Here is a 22,500-nt window from a genome sequence, read left to right as displayed (position 1 = left end):
AGGAAGGAGAGAACGAGGAAGAGGTGGAGGAGGAGGAGAAGGAGGAGGAGGATGTGGAGGATGCGGAGGAATATAAGGATGAGGAGGATGAGGACGACGGGGATGAAGTTGAAGGAGAGAACGAGGAGGAGAACGAGGAGGACAAGGAGGAGGAGGAGTAGAACAATGTAAAGGAAAAGGAGGAAAAGGACGAAGACGAGGATTAAGACAAGGTAGAGGAGGAAAGGTTCGAGGACAAAGTAAAGGAAAAGGAAGAAGACGAGGACAAGATGAGGGTAAGGAAGAGGAAGAGAAGGAGGAGGAGGAGGAGGAGGAGGAGGAGGAGGAGGAGGAGGAAGAGGAGTAGGAATAAAAGGACGAGGAAGGAGAGAACGAGGAGGAGGAGGAGGAAGATGAGGAGGAGTATAAGAGCGAGGAGGACGAGGACGACGAGGAAGAGGTGGAAGGACAGAACGAGGAGGAGGACGAAGAAAAGGAGTAGGAGCAGGAGGAGGACGAAGAGGAGGAGGAGGTGAAGGAGGAATAGAAGGGCGAGGAGGACGAGGACAATGAAGCTGAGGCTGAGGAGAGAACGAGGATGAGGAGGAAGAGGAGGAGGAGGAAGAGGAGGAGGAAGAAGAAGAGGAGGAAGAGGAGGAGGAAGAAGAGGAGGAGGAGGAAGAGGAGGAGGAGGAGGAGGAGGAAGAGGAGGAAGAGGAGGAGAAAGAGGAGAAGGAGTAGGAGAAGGAGGAGGAGGACTAAATCTCCATTAGGAAATTGGTCTGCCTTACCTCCTTCCTGCGTCCCTCCTCTCCAATATTGGCTTTGCATATGTCAACTTGAAAAATAAAATAAATAAATAAAAAAGTATCATCGCTGACTGCTGGAAAATACTCTCTCAGCTGAATAATATCGTCTGACGTCAGTGGGCACAGGCGTTCTCTTCACTGACTAAAATTTCCTGACAGCTCAGGCAATTAGCAAGATTTATAATAAAGACCATGATGAATAAATAGATAAATAGATAAAAAAATAAATTAATAAACAAATAACTAAATATATAAAACCAATTTATGCTCACGAGCACTATGTTGGGAATACTTATGCTGGACATTGGTGGATATGTCATTTATTACAAAAATTTAATTTAGAGTATTATTGCCCGGAGGCTAGCGAACTGATATTTGTATCTGAAATCGATACAATGCTGTATCAGCTGATACCTTTGCTTGTTTGCTTTTTTATCCATGATAGGGGGCACCTGGGCTAATTAGAATGGCGTGGCGACAGATAGAAAAACAAATAATCAATATCGTCTCTGAGATAATTGATCAAAGACAAAAGACAATAGAAATTCAAACGTTTAGTTTGTAGAAACACACACACACACACACACACACACACACACACACACACACACACACACACACACACACACACACACACGGTTCGGTGGCGGATTGGTAACGCGCTGGCCTCACAAGCCAGAGAATCGGGGTTCGATTCCCCGGCCGGGCGGAGATAAGTTGGGTTTGTCTCCTTTCACGTGTAACCCCTGTTCACCTAGCAGTGAGTAGGTACGGGATGTTAGTCAAGGAGTTGTGACCTTGCTGTCCCGGTGTGTGGTGTGTGAGGGGTCTCAGACCTACCCAAAAATCGGCAAATAATGAGCTCTGAGCTCGCTGCCGTAGGGTGGTGTCTGGCTGTCTCGACAGAGACTGCAGCAGATCCGAGGTGAATTACACATACACACACACGCACACACACACACACACGCACATACACACACACGCACGCACGCACGCACACACACACACACGCGCGCACGCACACACACACACACACACACACACACACACACACACACACACACACACATGGCTACACATCCACTGATACAGATACATATGTTTGTACTTGTGCAGGTGATGAGATAAGTTACGTGAGAGTTATAAAAATATCTTTAGCAAGTCTTAACACTTCAGACACAATGGAGATTCGTGGTCTCCTGCCGCTCTACGAGGTACAAACGACGCTTTGTGAACGATACATTTTGAAAAGTGTTGCATCACTTGTGTGACCAATTGAACGGCGATTTCAATGTTTTGTTGGCATAGAAATATGACCAAAATGATCCTGAATATCATTTAGAAAAAATAATAATAATAATAATAATAATGATCAGCTCGAATTGTCTTTACGAAAGTTAACAATGGATGCTTGAGTGACCGATCCTTTCTGAGAAACCCTGACCGATACATAATGAAAAAAAAAAGACTGATACAACCTGAAAAACACTACATAAAAATTATACAATATTGAAAAACACTATGATATATTAAAAAAGAATTGAACCTAGTTGCATCACTAAAGGGGGTATCACACTGGGCTATTTTTCCTCCGACACCCTACCTCCAACTTTCATTTGAATAACTAGATTATGACTTCACTTACATAAATCTAGACTTCTCTATGACCATTTCAACAGTATATCTAACATTGATATAGTTCTACAATCTCTTAGTTTATCCTTCAGCTTTGCTACATATGACGGAATTTGATGTTTGGAGATTTGGAAAATAAAACATTGTCACCGTAGTCGTTTTTACTCAAACGACCGTCGGAGCTGGTGAAGCCCGTGGAATCCCAGTGTGATAACCCTTCTTCTATATATCACGCCGGGGACATACGAGTCTCCTCAATCTCACTCACTCTTCTCTCGCGAACAACAAGGACCTCACCTTGCTCCGAGTCGGGCGACTTCGAGAAGGGAAAGAATGACATGTTTCTCGTTCTTCCGAAGGACAAGGTCATCGGTCTCGAAGAGAACACATTCGTAGATCCCCAGGCTGCGACACCAAGCGATAAAGTTGTGCACGTTGTCCCTGGCGAAGAAGGACCCTGGGACAACGTCCTGGCGGTAGACTACGTCCCTCGGGGGGATCTCGAAGTTAGCAGAGTACTTCCTCCCTCCGGAGTGGTTCCTCTGGTACTCTTCGGCAGTTCGTCGGACGTTGTTGGCGTGCTGAGAAAGAAAAAAGAGAAGCAATTTAGAATCACCTCAGGTCTTGGGATTTTATCTAACTCTATCCCTCTCCATATACCAAAAGGCTTCTTCCCCCTTATAAGGGAGGTAGCCAGGCAAGGCACGGACGCGCCTCCACCCCATCCCTCACCCCTTTATCTCCCTCTTCTCTTAGCTCCTCGTGGATGACGGGTCACCCCCGCCTCCCGCCCACTGCCCGAGTTAGAGATCCTCAGGTGAATAAAATCGCTTAGCGACTGCCAGTACATGATACACCAAGTCGGCTGTTACATGAAACTTCCCTTATACAAATAAAGTCTCTTGTCGGCAACTAGAAGGAAGTGCAGGAGTCGTTTGTCACAGTGAGATGGTCTCCTCATGAAGGCTACGCGCTGCCATAGAGTCTGATCTCTGTTTATTTCTAGGTTCTTGCTAAACGATAGTCCTAGAACGATTTCATCTGTATTCGAGTAAGATATTAAACTGACGAGTGGTGTGTATGGGGATAGTGGGGTGGGGATAGGGGTGCAGGGGATAGGGAGGTAGGGAGGAAGGAGATAGGAAAGTAGAGAGGTAGAATGATGAGGGTATAGGGAAATAGGGAGATGGAGAGATGAAGGTGCAGGGAGATAGGTAGGTAGGGAGATAGGGAGATAGAGGATAGGGAGGTAGGGGATAGAAATATAGGGATGTAGGGAGAAAAGGGGTAGGGAGGTGGTAGTAGGGACCTTACTCTGGGTCTGAGAAATGTTAGGTTCACTTTATGGCAACACTTGATTAGCTGAAGCTGTTGCCATTGATTATCTTATGGTTGTTATTTTGTATTTCTTATCTAATTACTATTCATTCATTACATTAATCATCATATATATTCATTTATTGTATAACACTGATTGCGATAATTTGTTGTATACACATACATACATACATACACTTGATACATATAATACATGCATGTATACATGAATAATACGGATATATATATATATATATATATATATATATAATATATACACGTATGTATTTTTGTTTGCATACATACATTCATACATACATGCTTGTACATGCACATATGCATACATATCATACACACTCATACATGCACTCATACACAAACGCATATATACACATATACATAGACACATATATATTCATACATACATGCTTGTACATGCACATATGCATACTCACATATGCACACATACACAAACGCATACATACACACATGCGTATATACATACATACATATATATACATACATACATACATACATACATACATACATACATACATACATACATACATATATACATACATACATATATACATACATACATACATACATACATACATACATACATACATACATACATACATACATACATACATACATACATACATACATACATACATACATACATTCCTCCCCATGTTGGGCTGAGCACAGTGAACCTTGCACCACACCAACCACCTGCTATCCATCCCTGAGTCATCATCAGCTCGTGTGATAACAAATACAGATAACAATATCGCAGGTGCCTCTGCACGAAGAACAACAATGGCTCTTATCGGTCGCCGGTATGGCTCACCCACAAACATCTGATAACATTAAACGCGGTCAACAACAATAGCATCACCAACTTAGAGAAAGCAATCATGACAACAAGTGACTCATTGACTTGGCAACTAACTGGAGGAGGACGACCGATTATGGAATACTGTTTACCAGCGCTTTTATATATATATATATATATATATATATATATATATATATATATATATATATATATATACATATATATGTGTATATACGTATATATCTGTGTATATATATATATATATATATATACATATATTTGTATATATATACGTATGTTTATATATATATATGTATATATATACATATATATATGTATGCTTACCCTCAAATATAGGCACTCCTGTAGTTACAAAAAAAATCCATGCATAAAATATATATCCTAAAAACTAATAAGTAAATAAGTCCCTAAGATAACAGATAAAAAAAAAAAAAAAAAAAAAAAAAAATGAATAAATAAAATTAAAATCAATAATACAAAAATCAAATTAACTGAAATAAAACAATTCATTGTTGGTACGATTGGTTTGCTGCATTTGTTGATGCGGCTACTGTACTTAGTGAGGGGTGGAATGGGTGGGGGTTGATTATCTCAGTGTAATAAAACTACCTGTCTATTACCAGAATGAACATCTATTATGTGGCCCTTGACACTATAGATGACGTCATATGCGATGACGTCATATGCGATGACGTCATATGTGATGACGTCATGTGTGATGACGTCATCGCCCCGATCTGCTCTTTCGCTTGATGTTCCTGACCTTTTCTCTGGTCGATTCGCCTCTTCCCTGATGATATTCACAGTTGAATGGAATAGTCTGGTGTCTCAAATGAGTTCGTTTAAGTAGAAACGGCTTAGGTTACATTTTATTTTTCGAATCTCCAAATGTCAAATCACCTTTGCGTCATATATTGAGAGGCTGAATGACGAACTAATAGAAGTTAGACCTGTACGACTGTTAGACACTTCGTTGAATTGCCCTTAGGGAAGTCTAGAATACTGTAGGCGAAGTCGTCTTCCAGGTTTTCAAATTCACAACGTTTCACGAGAATCTTGAATGTATGACCAGATCTTAAGAAGCCAGTAACCTTCAACACGGAAGGGATTGATGGTAACAGGCCAACAATAACAGAAAGGAGGCTCAACAATACCAAGCGGACCAACACCAGAAGGGCCAATACCAGAGGAACACACAATACCAGAAAGGCCAATAACACCACAACGGCCAACAAGAAGGAAGAGGGCCAACACTATTCCAGACAACACCAGCCAAAGAACACCAGATCTCGGAGTCAATATTTCCATTAACGCCACCTGCACTAACACCAGTTAGATGAACGCACCAACCTGAGTAAACACCATTTGAACCAACACACTCACTGGGTGTACATTAGCTGTCCTAACACCATCTGAGACTATCACAGCTGGAGCAACACTAACGTCGGTCGGGTCAACACCAGCGAGACGGGACCACACCAGTTCTGCCAACAACCCCAGCTGTCACCAGCTGTTGGCAGCTGTTGGCAGCTGTGCTCGATTTGTTTATTCACACGTGCCTCTTTGCTCACTACAATGCCCGTCTCCTCCTCCTTTCATCACCTCCTCCTCTTCCTCCTCCTCCTCCTCCTCCTCCTCCTCCTCCTCCTCCTCCTCCTCCTCCTCCTCTCCCTCCTCCTCCTCCTCCTCCTCCTCCTGTTTCTTTTATTACCCATTTCCCTTCTTCTCCTTCTTCTCTTGTTCTTCCACCTCCCCCTCCACTTCTCCTATCACTCCCCATTATCCTCCTCCTCTTCCTCCTCCTATTTCTTTTATTACCCATTTTCCTTCTTCTCCTTCTCCTGCTCCTCCTCCTCCCCTCCCCTTCTTTCCCCAATCCCCATTATCCTCCTCCTATTTCTTTTATAACCCATTTTCTCTCTTCTTCTCCTTCTCCCTTTCCTTTTATGTTCCTACCCCCTATTCTCCTTCTCCTATTTCTCTTGTTCTTTCTTCTCCTTCCCCTCCTCCTCACATTCTCCCCATTCTCCTCCCACTCCCCCTTCTCATGTTCCTCCTCCTCCTCCTTCCCCTTCACCTTCCACTGCATCTTCTCCTCCTCCTCTTCCTCCACCTCATTTTCCTTCCTCTACTTTCCAACTCTCCCTTTCCATATTCAACCCTCCTCGCTTCTTTTCCTCCCTCCTCCTCCTCCTCCTCCCTCCTCCTCCTCCTCCTCCCTCCTCCTCCTCCTCCTCCTCCTCCTGTTTTCCCTTTCTTCCCATCCTTTTCCTTACCTCCTTTATTATATTCTGCTCCCCTTCTCCTCCTTTCTCCTCTTCCTCCCCCTCCTTCTCCCTCTTCTTTACAATTCTATTTCTCCATTGTTTCCCCTTCATCTCTTTTCTCATCTATTCAACCCTTTCTGTCTCCCCTCTTCTCCTTCCCCTCCCTCTTCCCATCTCCTTCCCCTCCCAAATCTCCCTTTTCCACCCAATTCCTCCTCCTCCTCCCCTCCCACCTTCCTCCTCCTACTTTCCTCTCCTTCCCCTCTTCCTTCTCCCTTTCCTTTGCATTCCCCTCCCACTTCCCCTCACCCTTCTCCTCTATGCCTTTCTTTCCTTCTCCCTTCTTCCCCCTCCTCCCCTTCCCCGTCCCTCCACCCTCACTCCTTCCTCTCTCCACTCTTCTAAGATACAAAATACACCACTTTCCCGCTATCTGGGTTTTTTCTATTATTTAGCAATATTTTTTGCTAATCTTTTCCTAGAAGAAATACTGGTATGGAGTGATGATGAATGGTGAGCACTGCTCACGCTCTCAGCTTTGATTCGGAGCATTTGACTCGATCTAGATGTGTATATATATATATATATATATATATATATATATATATATATATATATATATATGTATATATATATATATCTGTATATGTAGGAGTAACCACCAGAAAATATATACTTACGAAGCAGAGTGCTTTCGTGTATTTACATCTCTGATAGAACTGCTTCGTTCGTTGATCTTTCCCCGTGGTTATTCCTGAATTTGTGAGCACTTATTTCTTCTGTTTTTTGTTTTACGTATAATTACATACATGGATACATACATACATACATACATACATACATACATATATATATACATATATATGTATATATATATTATATACATATATATATACATATATATGTATATATATATTATATATACATATATATATATACAATACACATATATATAATTATATATACATATGTATATATGTATATATATATATATATACTGTAATGTCTGAAGAAGAGAGATTCAGTAACTTCGCTTTTTAATATTAGAAAATAGAAATTTACCTTGTTTTACAAATATATATAAAGTCTAATAAAATCGAGCGATGAAATTAATTAAAATAGAAATTTGTAATGGTGGAAAGTGTTCGCCAGGTCCAGCGAAAGGGTTTTAGTGGCAGCACATTAGGCTAACATGCTATTTGCTTTTGCTACTTCGTTTGAGTAATTTCGGTTACAATGTTCTAGAGATCCGTAAGAACATCTCAACAGTGTGTCTAACATTCGTGTTTTAGGTTTAACTTCTCTTAATACGTCATTCATCTTCTCTCTCTATGACGCAATTTAAAAAAAAAAAATCGTAACCGAGGTCGTTTCTACTCAAACGAAGTAGCAAAAGCAAGTAGCATGCTAGCGAGAAATGCTTAGTGTGCCACCACCTTAAGAGTACGGTTCGATGTCTCCCTGCCTTGCGTTGGGGGCGTGGCTCGGTCGGATGATGACGTCACCGACCACGCCCACTTTCGCAGAAGGTCATGCCTGATGTTCGCCATCATTATCTCTGTCACCATCAGTATTATCACCATCATTATCACCATTACTATCATTATCACGAAGAAACAATGACGTCACTTTGTGATGTTATGTGTGTCCATAAACACACACGTATAACACATACATGTAGGTACACACGAACATGCGTGTGCACACACACACGTATACAAACAATTGCATTATATATATATATATATATATATATGTGTGTGTGTGTGTGTGTGTGTGTGTGTGTGTGTGTGTGTGTGTGTGTGTGTGTGTGTGTGTGTGTGTGTGTGTGTGTGTGTGTGTGTGTGTGTGTGTGTGTGTGCGCGCGCGTGTGTGCTTGTGTGTGTGTGTGTACAAGTTCGCCCGTCACTGAACGAAAACATCTATAAACTGACGCAGATAATGATGTAATACATTATGATGTACTTGTAATCAAATCAACTTAGTCACTTGTTTCCAAAAGTTTCGCTCACGATATTCAACAACTGCCTTGCCTGAACGAAAAATAATGACGCGAATGACGACACTTATTACAAGGACGTAATTAAAGAAGCGAATAGTCCAATGGGACGCTTTGTACACATTGTTCTCCCTCTCGTGAGACCATTTCATTAAAACAAAATCTCCAACCAAAAACATAAAGAACGTTTAATTTAACCCGATTAACTCCTTCAGCTTTACATATTTTACTCTGGCTAGGAAAGGGGATTAAACATAATCTCGATTAATCCCTTAGTTACGGCGACGCTCTTTATTGACTTTGTTTTGTTAAACGCCAGAGGACATCGCAAATCTCTTTTCGCTACGGAAGGCGGGGTGAGAGGCGGTTGCCACAAAAATGAATTAAATCACCTGCCGGCAGCCTAGAGACATGAAGAAAAAGGAGTTAATTATGGTCTAGAACCCCCTAGCAGCCGACAGAGTACCACAGAGATGAATAAAATCGCTTGGCGCCAGTCAGAACGAAAGGAAAATGGTCACCAGGTACAGAAGGATTTTATTATACAGACATATGTAAACACAAGAGGCTAATGCTTGTGTCTACAAGGAAGAGGAACTGAAGCCGGCATGACCAAACATATACGCTAATGAATACGCACACACACGTACACGTTTACACATGTACATATGTACACACACAGGGACATGCGCACACACACGGGAGCAGATATCTGCTTAGTCAAGGTAACTAACAATGTCACGTGAGTAAACACGACCCTGTTGACGGGTTAACAAATATCACGTTAACTTCCCGACGATGGGAGGGGGGGGGAGGTAAGAGCAAGGGCGGGGATGGGAGGGTGGGAGAGTGGGAGAAATGGGAGTAAATGGGTGTTCCCGGGATCTGAATAAAGTCATGTGGAAACATATATATATATATGTATATATATATATATATATATATATATATATATATATATACATATATATATTTATATATTACATATATCCTATATATACGAGAGGGTTCCAAAAATAAAACCTCCTATTTCTTTTTTATTCTGTACCAAGGGATCCGAGAGGATTGTTTATGACATTGTTATGATGACGGGATATTTCCTCTCATAACTTGAAATTTACATTTCTCTGTTGCAGATACTGACGGTGTGATAGTCTAGATAGTCTAATAAAATGATACCTGTCATGGATGCACGTCAGAAGCAGAGATGCGTCACTGAATTCCTCCACGCAGAAGCGGAACCAATCAAAATTCACCAGCGCTTGGTGAACGTTTACGGAGCCGAGGCAGATAATTTCAGCACGGTTAGGAGATGGGTTCATCCATTCCGGAGTGGCGACAGATATGTGTCAAACCGCACTCCGGATGGCCATGCACAGACCCTTGGTCATCGCTTGCGAAAGTGCATTGAGAAGAGGGATGATTACGTGGAGAAACAAATTGTAAAGCAAAATTGTCCGTTCGTTTTAATGACGCCACTCCCGTCTTCGTAGCTCTTCAACTTTTTGAGTTACGAGTAGAAAAATTAGGAGGGATTAATTTTTGAACTACCCTAGTGTATATATATAATATATATATATATATATATATATATATATATATATATATATATACATATATATATATATATAATATATATATATATATATATATTGTATATTTAGGGCGCAGATTCTCACTAATACACACGGAGTTAAACACGACAGCATTTTGGCCCTGGTTAATCTTCTTACTGAGATTTTCGGACCTACTGTGAGGAGACCTACTGTGAGGAAAATTGAAAATCTCAGTAAGAAGATTAACCAGTGCCAAAATGCTGTTGTGTTTAACTCCGTGTGTATATATATATATATATATATATATATATATATATATATATTATATATATATATATATATATATATATATATTTTATATTATATATATACATATACACATGTATATATATTACATATATATATATATATACATATATATATATACATATATATATATACATATATATATATATACATATATATATATATGTATATATATATATATATATATATATATATATATATATATATATATATATATATATATATATATATACACATAATGTTCCCAAGCTGAAAGGACCTTTGCAGATAGCGTATTCGATTATATGAATTAGATTGGTAAAAGGTTCCAATCCTTTGTAGTTTTTGTCACAAAGTGTAAATGAAATGAGGGATTGTTTCCAGTGGCGAGTCCAGTTTCTAAGTGACAACAGTGACTAACTTTTATGATTTTGCTTTAGCTAACGTTAGTCAACTAAAGCGTTAAAACGTTGTCAATCATGTGTGTGTGCATGTGTGCAAATGCGTGTTTTGTAGGTTTATTAATGTTAAAACTTATATGATAAAATACACGTCAACACACACACACACACACACACACACACACACACACACACACACACACACACACACACACACACACACACACACACACACACACACACACACACACACACACACACACACACACACACACACACACACACACACACACACACACACACAGATGCACAGACAATAATCTATGATAACAAAAAATCGACTGGATGAAATATACATTAATATAGACGGTTCTCTGTTATTGAGAATATCTAAATTTTGGAAGCCTCCAATATTCGAAATATTTTATAATAATGGGGAGTTTACAATTTATTTTTATTGATCATGTATATATATATATATATATATATATATATATATATATATATATATATATATATATATATATATATACATATATATATATATATATATATCATCATTACCAATGTCACACCACTATCATTACTAGTACCACTAATACCATTATCATTATTACTACTATTACTAATATTAGCATAATCACTATCACCTACGGGCATCGTAACAATGTGCGTAAACGTGGCGGCACACTAAGCTAGCATGCTACTTCTTTTGGCTACTTCGTTTGAGTAGTAACGATTTCGGTTACGATATTGAAGACTTCATTAAGAACATCTCAACAATGTCCATAGGCTTAACTTCTTTTAGTTCGTCATTCAGCTTCTCACTCTATGACGCAAGAGTAATTTGACATTAAAAAAAAAAAAAAATCATATCCGAAGTCGTTACTATTCAAACGAAGTAGCAAAAACAAGTAGCATGCTAACGAGATATGCCTAGTGTGTCACCAAAGCGAACAACCCGCATGTCACATTTGTTGCAAACAAGCCCATCTGTCGCCAATTCATTGCAACAAGATCACCTCACTCCCTGGACGCTGTGCATATCGTTTACTGTAACACGACACCTCGTCTCCTTCCAGGCCACACCATCGAGCTACAAAAACTTGACATCGTGGTGTGGGACCTAACGTGGTCAGCACCAGATGGGAACAACCTCAATGTTATCGGATACGGTGAGGGGACGAAATGTGACAAATTTCGCATACGGGGAAGGCGGATGGGGTTACAATTGAGGTTAACGATTCTCAAGGGGTACTTGATTATCTACTTAACCCTTTGTCTTGATGGATTTGGTTATTTAACCATCTACTTTCATACAATATATATATGTATATATATATATATATATATACATATATATATATACATATGTGTGTATATATATGTATATATATATATATATATATATATATATATATATATTGATATGTAATATGACCAACACGTGAAATAGATAAATAGATGTATATAATATGATAACCATATATGATACTGTAATAATATCATAGTGTAATGATATATGTGATATATGCAATATATAGATAATGAAATAAATGAATAGATAAATGAGCAAATATAAATAAATTAACAAATATAATTAAATGAACAAATACTTGTAATAAATAAATCAATACCAAATATATGAAAGAACAAACAAACAGACAAATGAGTGAACAAACAAATAAACAAATTTCAATGAATTAATGAATATAAATTCTGAGGATATTTGCATGGCTGTTGTACTAAAAGTCGCAAGAGGCCCAAATCCGCGGCACTTGCACCAAAACCCAACTTGACCTGACCTGACCTGACCTAAACCTAACTGAATCTAACCTAAGCAAAAAAAAAAAAAAAAAAAAAAAAAAAATGGACAAACACAAACAAGGTCACAAGACATCGTTGGGGTGACATGACGTCACTCAGAGAAGAGACCCGTTAAGAAAGAATCACGTGGTGACCGCTGGCCGCACCCTGTCTAGGAGTGCGCTCATGGTTTTAAGCTCGATCCCTGGCTGTCGGATTAGCTCACGAGAAGGCTGCCATAGAACCGAATTTGGAGCCGTCCTGGGTCACCCTGGCCTCAGTTAAGGGTGTCTGCCCACAGCGTCATGCTAACCGTGTGTGCATGCATATATGCATACATACATATATACATAAGTACAAATGCTAATAAGAACACGGGTACGTGTGTTCACTTATGCACTGAAGATGTAATACACGAAAGCGCTCTGCTTCGTTAGTTTCTTTTTCCAAGTGGTCTACAGAGAAATCACCTCCTACTTCTCCTCGTCCTTTTCCTTTTCCTCCTCCTCCTCCTCCTCCTCCTCCTCCTCCCCCCTTCCACCTCCTACTCCTCTTTCCATTTACTTCGTCATCCACCACTTCCAACTCTTCCTCCTCTTCTCCATTTACACCTCCTCCTTTGCCTTCTCCTCTTCCTCCTCAGCGGCGCGGCGGTCGGCGGGGACGACCGTCGCGTCTCGTCGACATCTCGTCGACATCATTAACTGACTTAAAGGATGACGTGGAGGAGATGGGGAGGGATAGGAGGAGAAGGAGGAGGAGGAGGAAGGGAAAAATAAGTGGAGGGAGAGGAAGAAGAGGAGGCAGAGGAGAAAGAGGAGAAACAGGAGGAACAGGAGGAGGTGGAGGAGGACGAGGAGGAGAAAAAGAATAGGAGTAGAAGAAAGAGGAAGGAAGAGGAGGAAGTGGAGGGAGAGGAAGAAGAGGAGGAAAAGAAGGAGAAAGAGGAAGAGGAGGAGGAGGGAGGAAGAGAAAAGGGAGGAGGGTGAAGTAAATTAATAGGAAGGGGTGAAAGAGGAGGAAAAAGAGTAGGAGGAGGAGAAAGAGGAGGAGGAAAAAGAGGAGGAGGAGAAAGAGGAGGAGGAGAAAGAGGATCAGAAAAAAGAGGAGCACTAGGAGAAAAGAGAAGAGGATGAAGCAAAAGAATAGGAAGAAGAGAAAGAGGAGGAAAAAGAGTAGGACGAGGAGAAAGAGGAAGAGGAGAGAGAGGAGGAGGAGAAAGAAGATGAGAAAAAAGAGGAGCAGTAAGAGGAAGAGGGGGAGGGGAGCAGTGAGAGGAAGTGAAGGAGGAGGAGGAGGAGGAGGAGGAGGAGGAAGGAGTCGTCGTGAGGGAGGAGTACATATACAGCATGTATGCATGCATGTATGTATTATCCGTAGCGTGACCTGCAGCAGCACAGAAGCGGGTCCCGTCGGCGCGAACACTGAGTCAACAACACGTTATGCCCAGAGCAAAAGGGGGGACGGGAGGGGGAGGGGGAAGGGGAGGGCAGGGAAAGGAGGGAGAGAGGGGAAGGGAGGGGAAAGAAAGAATGAAAGGGTCGAGGGACGGAGAGAAAGGAAGAGGAGGGGGAGAAGGACAGGGGAGGGGAAGGAGGGGGAGGGGAAGGGAGGGGAGGGAAAGAAAGGGTCGAGGGATAGAGAATTGGAAGGGAAGGGGAGAAAGGTGGAGGGGGAGAAGAGGGAAGGGGGAAAAGAGGGAATGGGGGGAGGGTACGATAAGAGAGTGTCGAGGGACGGAGAGAAGGGAGAAGAAGGGGAGAAGAGTGAAAGAGGAGAGGAGGGAAGTTGAGGGGAAAGAAGGGGAGGAGAAGGAAATAAAGGGTCGAGGGACGATGAGAATGAAAAGGAGGGGGAGAAGAGGGAAGGGGGAGAAGAGGGAAGGGGGAGAAGAAGGAAGGGGGAGAAGAGGGAACGGGGGGAAAGGGAGGGGAGGGGAGGGGAAGAAAGTGTCGAGGAACGGAGAGAAGGAAGAAGAAGGGGAGAAGATTGAAAGTCGAGAGGAGGGAAGATGAGGAGAGGGAGGAGGAAGGGTAGGGAGGGGAAGGGAAGGGAGGGGAGGGAAAGAAAAGAATGAGAGACAGGAAAGAGGAGGGAGAGGAGCAGAAAGAAGAGAAGGTATTGGATGAGGAGGGAAAGAGAGGGTGGTAGAAAAGGGAAGGGAAGGGAAGGGACAGGAGGGAAAGATAAGAAGGAGAGAGGGAATGGGAGTGAGGGAAAGGGAGAGGAGGGGGTGGGAAGGGCAGAGGGTGAGGGAATTGGGGAAAAAGGGGAAAGGATAACAGGGAAGGAAAGACAGAATTGGAGAGGGGAAAAGGAGGGAGAAGGAGAGAATGAAGGGAATAGAGAGGAAAGGGGAAGGAAGAAACAAGGAAGAGAGAAACAACGAAATGAAAGAGGAGGAGGTAAGGGAGGAGGAGGAGGAGGAGGAGGAGGAGGAGGAGGAGGAGGAGGGGAAAGAGAGAGACAGAGAGAGAGAGAGAGAGAGAGAGAGAGAGAGAGAGAGAGAGAGAGAGAGAGAGAGAGAGAGAGAGAGAGAGAGAGAGAGAGAGAGAGAGAGAGAGAGAGAAGGGTGAGAGAGGATGGGTGAGAGGAGGAGAGTTGGGAAGGAAGGTAGGGTGAGGAGGGGAGGGGGAGAGGGGAGAGGAAGGGGGGAAGAGGGATTGGGGAAAGGGGGAAAGGAGAGGAATGGGGAAAGGTGGGGCAAGGGGGGTCACAGGAGCCTTAGGGGGGAGTTTCTAGCAATATCGGGGGCCATGACACCATCTATTTCTAGATCTAGGGCGGGGCTACATAATCTAGTGTATCTATGTAAGCTAAAGTACAGTAGGTGTGTGATTCATCATGGTCTCTGATCACGTGCTGGACTCGGATGAGACCTACGTATCTCATGTGACCCAAATTTATCGGTAATGATGTGACACCATACCCAATCAAACACACACACACACACACACACACACACACACACACACACACACACACACACACACACACACACACACACACACACACACACACACACACACACACACACACACACACACACACACACACACACACACACACACACACACACACACACACACACACACACACACACACACACACACACACACACACACACACACACACACACACACACACACACACACACACACACATACACATACGCAAAGTCCTTCAGATGGCATTTTTGACACTAAAGCCTTCCTTCCCTTCTCTGCCTAGTGTAGGCCTTATGGTCTCTTGCAGTCTCCTTCATTCTTATGTTCTTATGTACCAGGTGGACGCCACTCCTTCTGACTGTCGCCAGGCGATTTTATTCATCCCCCGTGGCGCCCCGACGAAGTCCTCCCTCCCTCCGTCCGTCGAAAGTCCAGCAGTAGCGCTGGACGAGGTCGGACGTCCTTGGTATTTCGCGGGCAAGTTCCCCAGGGCTCCGGTCGTGCAACCGGTCACCGGTTACGCAAGCCCGGACCCCGGGGTGGGTAGGGGTGAGACGGGGTGGGCGGGGGTTGCTGGACCCAGGGGTCGGGGTAGTAGGGGGAGAATGGCCCATAAACCGGTAAAGCGATACAATGTCACTTTGTGGGGGTTGAGTACACTACAGCAGATCGCCAATCTTATGAAATACTATTCTCTAGGACGCCAGGGAGGGGGAGGGGGAGGGGGAGGGGAAGAGAGGAAAGAAAAGGAGCGGGAGGAGAAGGGGTAGGGTGAGGGGGAAGAGGAGGAGGTGGAGGAGGAGGAGGAGGAGGAGAGAACGAGGGATAAAGAGGAACAGGAGAGTAAAGAGAAGGGGGAGCTGGAGGGGACTGGGGAAGGGTTGGGACGAAATGTGAATTCTATGCCCTCCCATTTTAAAAGAGGTCCCATTCATTTTGTGTATTGGATACTGCCAGGGAATTTCATTCATCATCTCAGCAAGCCTTTGAGTACAGAGATAGAGAGAAAGAGAGAGAGAAAGAGAGAGAGAGAGAGAGAGAGAGAGAGAGAGAGAGAGAGAGAGAGAGAGAGAGAGAGAGAGAGAGAGAGAGAGAGAGAGAGAGAGAGAGAGAGAGAGAGAGAGAGAGAGAGAGAGAGGAAAGAGAAAGAGAGAGAGAGAGAGAGAGAGAGAGAGAGAGAGAGAGAGAGAGAGAGAGAGAGAGAGAGAGAGAGAGAGAGAGAGAGAGAGAGAGAGAGAAAGAGATATATATATATATATATATATATATATATATATATATATATAGAGAGAGAGAGAGAGAGAGAGAGAACGTGCGAGCGAGAGAGAGATTGAGGTAGATCGAGAGACAGAGAGAGAGGGGGGATGGGGGTCGGGGGCAGCACTTCCATCACGAACGAAAACAATCGAGTGCGCAGGCTGCTGCTATTTTACAGCACAACAACACATTTCTAGAGAAGAGCAAGACGAGGAGAGGAGAGACTGAGGGCAAGGTGAAGAAAGGGACACCAAATCGACTACGGGTAAAAGAAGACCAAACCAAACTAAACATAATAGAACAAGTCAAAATGAAAATACTATAAAATAGAATAGAATTAAATGAAATTAGAAATTAAAGTAAATAGGAATAAAAATGGAAATAAGATAAAATTAAACATAAATATAACTGAAATAAAATAAAATAAAATAAAATAGAATAAAATAGAATAAAATAAAATAAAATAAAAAGAATTTGTCCTTATCATAACAAAAAATACGTAGAGTAGGTATGTGTGTGTGTGTGTGTGTGTGTGTGTGTGTGTGTGTGTGTGTGTGTGTGTGTGTGTGTGTGTGTGTGTGTGTGTGTGTGTGTGTGTGTGTGTGTGTGTGTGTGTGTGTGTTGTGTGTGCGTGTGTGTGTGTATAAGGCCGTCTTTCTGCATGTCATTCCCAATAATAAGCCTTGGGTTGTATTTACACAAAATATTTGTGGTCGCAGGAATGGATACACGTAATTCAATATACATTTATGTTTATCAAGGACATTCACTCTATCAACTGGAATATATATTAATTTTTTTCGTCACCTGTGCACGTGGTAGCGTGACATTGTAACAAGACTTTTCATCTTACGGTGACTCACTCATTCTTGAACTCTCTACCAGTCTGTCAGTCGACTTCGTATTATTAATATTATTCTTTGTTCAACAGCCTTGAAGCCCGCCGTTCACACGAGCCCAATATCCTGTTGGTGTTCAATTAAACGACGCAAATGACCGACGTTGGGTAACTTTATGGATGGGGATGACAGGTGGTCATGGACATGGGACTGACTAGTGTAGGCCTTATGGTCTCTTGTAGTCTCCTTTGTTCTTATGTTCTTATGACGTTCGAAAACCTTGAGGCCAGCTGTTCAGGTGATCAAAATAAAAAAACAGTGTTCATCTTAACAAAGTGGGAGGACAGTTCATCAACGTTCAGAGGTTATAGATGACCCGAGTGAACTAATCACTCTTGGATACGTCTTATATGCAACTTATGTATACAACCCCATCACTCTCAATGATATGCCACGGAGGTGAATAAAATCGTCTGGCGACAGGAATGTTTAAAAGGAAAAGCACAGCCCGATACGGAAGGGAGGGTGGGATGGGGGCTGATACCAAAAGTAGAGACGTAAATACAAAAGCTCTGGATTTTGTAATGCACATCTCTCTCTCTCTCTCTCTCTCTCTCTCTCTCTCTTTCTTTCTCCCTCTATCGTTTTAGCCTATTTTACTATTTCTTTTAGCTGCAACCAGGCGATTTTATTCAGATGAGTAGGCGAGTGTATGTGTCCTTTTCACGTGTAATGGAAATTCTGAAAGTCATCATTCCCTTGATATTTCTTGGTCATTTTTATTTTATTATTATCGATATCACCATCATTATCATTATCATCATTATCATTATAATTTTATCCTGATTGACGCCACACAATTTCATTCACCTGAGGGCGCAGCAGCAGCAGCAGAAGAGCGCGAGTCACTCTCTCCAGTTAACCGAACTAGTTTCGCATAAACGGTTCGTTTGATGCTACCAAACAAGATCAAGGCCCATGGCATGGGAGGAAAAGTGATTGAATGAATTAGAGCATGAATTAGTGACCAAAAACAGTAGGTCACCATTACCGGTGTAAAATCCAAATCGGGTAGTGTTACTAGTGGAGTTCCCCAGGGGTCGGTTTTGAGTCCCTTATTGTTCATTATGTATATAAGCGATTTGGGTAATGGGATTATTAGTGGGTTAGTAAATTTGCTGATGATACTTAAATAGGACGCTATATTAGGTCGAGGGAAGATGCTGGGATGCCGCAGCAAGATCTTATGTATTGTTTGCATGGTCGGTGAAATGACAAATGAACTTTAATATCTTAAAGTGCGGTGTGTTAAACGTAGGAATACACGACCCAGCTAACAGGTATAGCGTAGATAATGCCATATCAAAGAAGACAATGTGAAAAGGACTTGGGAGTGTTAGTGAGTTCGGACCTTAAATCCAGGAAACAGTGCATAAGTGCCATGAATAGATCTAACAGGGGATTAGGATTTATTGGTAGGACGGCTACAAACAAAAGTGCAGAGGTAATCATTAAACTTTATCTAGTGATCGTTAGACCCATCCTTGACTATGCGATACAGTTTTGGTCTCTGTCCTATAGAATGAATATTAATTCACTAGAATTAGTGCAGAAGAGAATCATAAAAGTTATACAAGAGATTAGAAATTTACCATATGAAGATATGCTTAGTCACCTTAATTTACACTTTTTGGATAGGCGAGGAGTGTAAGATGATCTAGTAGAGGTGTTCTAATGGATCAAGGGCTTTAACAAGGGAGATGAAGTTAAGGTCATCATATTAAGACAGCAGGGCAGGAATCGTAGTAATGAATCTAACTTGGATAAATTTATGTTTAAGAAGGAAATAGGTAAAAACTGGTTTTAAGAGAATATTAATATGGATGGAGATAAAAGGTGGTAAGGGACTTGGAACTACCTAGTGTAGGCCTTAAGGTCTCTCGTAGTCTTCTCCTTTCTTATACTATTATGTTCTTATTGTTTTAGCAAAGGCGGAACTACTTTTTGCTCGGAGTTAGGGAAATCTCCCAACATTGATAAGAAATCTTCTCTCCTTCTCATCCGCCTCCTCCTCCTCCTCTTCCTCCTCCTCTTCATTCTTATCTTCTTTCTCCTCTTCCTTCTTTTCATCTTCATCTTCTCTTTCTCAGCATCCGGACTTGATTGCAATTTCCTTGTCACCTTTCTCTATTTCCTGTTTTATTATCCCCTTCTCTCTCTTTCTCTCTCTCTCTCTCTCTCTCTCTCTCTCTCTCTCTCTCTCTCTCTCTCTCTCTCTCTCTCTCTCTCCAATATTTCTGCTTAATCTTTCGCCTCTTTCTTCTTTTGGAATGTTCGTCTTTTAATAATCTTTCGTTATTTCTACCTTCCACCACTACTGTACTGCTGTCACCACCACCATCACCACCACAAACCACCACCACCAACCACCACCACCAACACCACCACACCCATCTTTCCTCATCCGATTTTTCACCTAACCCTTTTCCTCTTACCCTTTCTCTTCACTTTTCCCCTCCTTTCCCCTCTTCCCCTCCTTTCCCCTCTTCCCCTCCTCCCCTCCTCCCCTCTTAATACTTTCGCTTCCGCCTCTCCGCTTCTCAAAGCAAACAACCGCAGCAGCCCGGCCTGCGCACTCCCCCCTTGCGCACAAACACACTCCCCCTCGTCTGCGCAAGCGCACAAACAAACCACCATATGTACTGTAGGATGCATAACTCACTTATGACGTGGGTTCACTGTGACTGAACGTTACGCGCAGACTAATATTTATAGTCCCTAATAAGCGTGGAACCTATACATATATAAATAATTCACTTGCGTATTCTAGTATATATATACTTTTGTGAAAGTATACATACACACAAGCATATACATACAAACGCTCACACATAAACACAAACAGTGAGGCAGGACTCCACAAGCGTTGCTCCTTTTCTGTATATACTAAAATTAAGTAAACATACATACACACACACACACACACACACACACACACACACACACACACACACACACACACACACACACACACACACACACACACACACAAAATTATTAGAATTACTAACATAACCATTGGCATTGTAGTATTAACATCACAATTAAATTTTCCCAATGGATTATGATATTTATGATATTAATCTTTATAATTGCCACCATGTATATTAGCATCATCATAGTTATACATACATCACCATTTTTGTTCTCGCTCTCTTCATCATCATCATCATCATCATCATCATCATCATCATCATCATCGTCATCGTCATCGTCATTGTCATCGTCATTGTCATCGTCATCATTATCATCAAGATTATAATTTTCGTGGAAACATGATAAACATTTTTCTCTATTAGAAATTTAAAACACTAAAAAGTCTCCAATATATATTCGGAACAAAGCTCTCGAGTTTAAAGAAAAAATCCTAATATCCTGGAGCACTTCCTAATGACTAAAAACATTGTCGAAACGTCTTTTTATTTTGAATGTTGGAAAATTGCGAATATTAGAGAGTTTCAAATATTGGAGAGTTTCCACTATTAGAGAGTTCCCAATAGAGGGAATTATCCGTAAATCCATTCAGATCTCTTCCAACTTGCTCAATACCGTTTCTGAATAAAGTACTGTAGTCGGTGCACGTGGTCACAACTGGCTGACACGCTCTCTTGATCATTTCCTGTGCCGACCCCTATCTCCTCCTCCTCCTCCTCTTCCTTCTCCTCCTCTTCTTTCTTCTACTCCTCTACCTTTTCCTCTCACTACTTCGTTTTCTACCTCTGAGTTTCCTCTACCTCCTTTTCTACATTCTCCTCCTCCTCCTCCTCCTTCTCCTCCTTATCATCATGACAATCCCTTTCTACTTCCTTTTCTACCCCTCAAATTCCTTTACCTCTTTTTCTATATCATCATCATCATGATCATGATCATCATCATCATCATCATCATCATCACCACCATCATCATCACCATCATTACCATTATCATCATCATCATCATCATTTTTTTAATTCCTTTTCTATTTCTCTACTTCCTTCTCTATCATCGTTTCTAGTCACTGCCCTTTCTTCCTCTGTGTCTACCTCTCGATCTACTATCTCCTACTCTCTCGTCACCTTTTCTATCTCATTTTCTACCTTATCTACTTTCATTTTTGACGTATTCTATTTAATTTTTCCTCCTCCTCCTCCTCCTTTCTTTTGTACTTCATCTACTTCTTTCTACTTTTTCTTCTTCTTTTCCTTCTCTTCCTCCTCCTTCTCCTCCTCCTCTTCCTCCAAATGATATAAAACGAGATGGTGACGGTTTTGAGAACGTTGATGGTGATGGTGGTGATGTTTGTCGCATTTTTTGGTGCTGGTGGAAATGATGGTGATAGTGGTGCTGGTAGAAGAAATGCTGTTGGAAATGGTGTCAAAAATGTGTTGGCGAAAAAGTTGGTGAAAATGGTGAATGGTTGAAACGACGGTGCAAGCTGAGATGGTACGGTGGAGAAAGACGTCATGAATATTGGAGATAACTAATAGACAGGAACAAAATC

The 22,500-nt window shown here is 41.8% G+C and overlaps 1 protein-coding gene across 1 annotated transcript in view; it reads right to left on the bottom strand.

Annotated features, from left to right (window-relative positions):
* Nucleotides 1–22,500, bottom strand: part of LOC143018619 (uncharacterized) — a 371,982-nt gene that overhangs the window by 315,247 nt on the left and 34,235 nt on the right. Inside the window, exon 2 of the mRNA XM_076174141.1 lies at nucleotides 2,721–3,004. Coding sequence (XP_076030256.1) covers nucleotides 2,721–3,004 — 284 coding nt within the window. The remainder of the gene's footprint in view (nucleotides 1–2,720; nucleotides 3,005–22,500) is intronic.

The sequence above is a fragment of the Oratosquilla oratoria genome, chromosome 35, assembly GCF_046742065.1.
Source record: "Oratosquilla oratoria isolate Oo_2021 chromosome 35, ASM4674206v1, whole genome shotgun sequence".
Lineage (NCBI taxonomy): Eukaryota > Metazoa > Arthropoda > Malacostraca > Stomatopoda > Squillidae > Oratosquilla > Oratosquilla oratoria.
The sequence above is the reverse complement of the archived record's forward strand: the minus strand, read 5'-3'. Positions and strand labels throughout refer to the sequence as shown.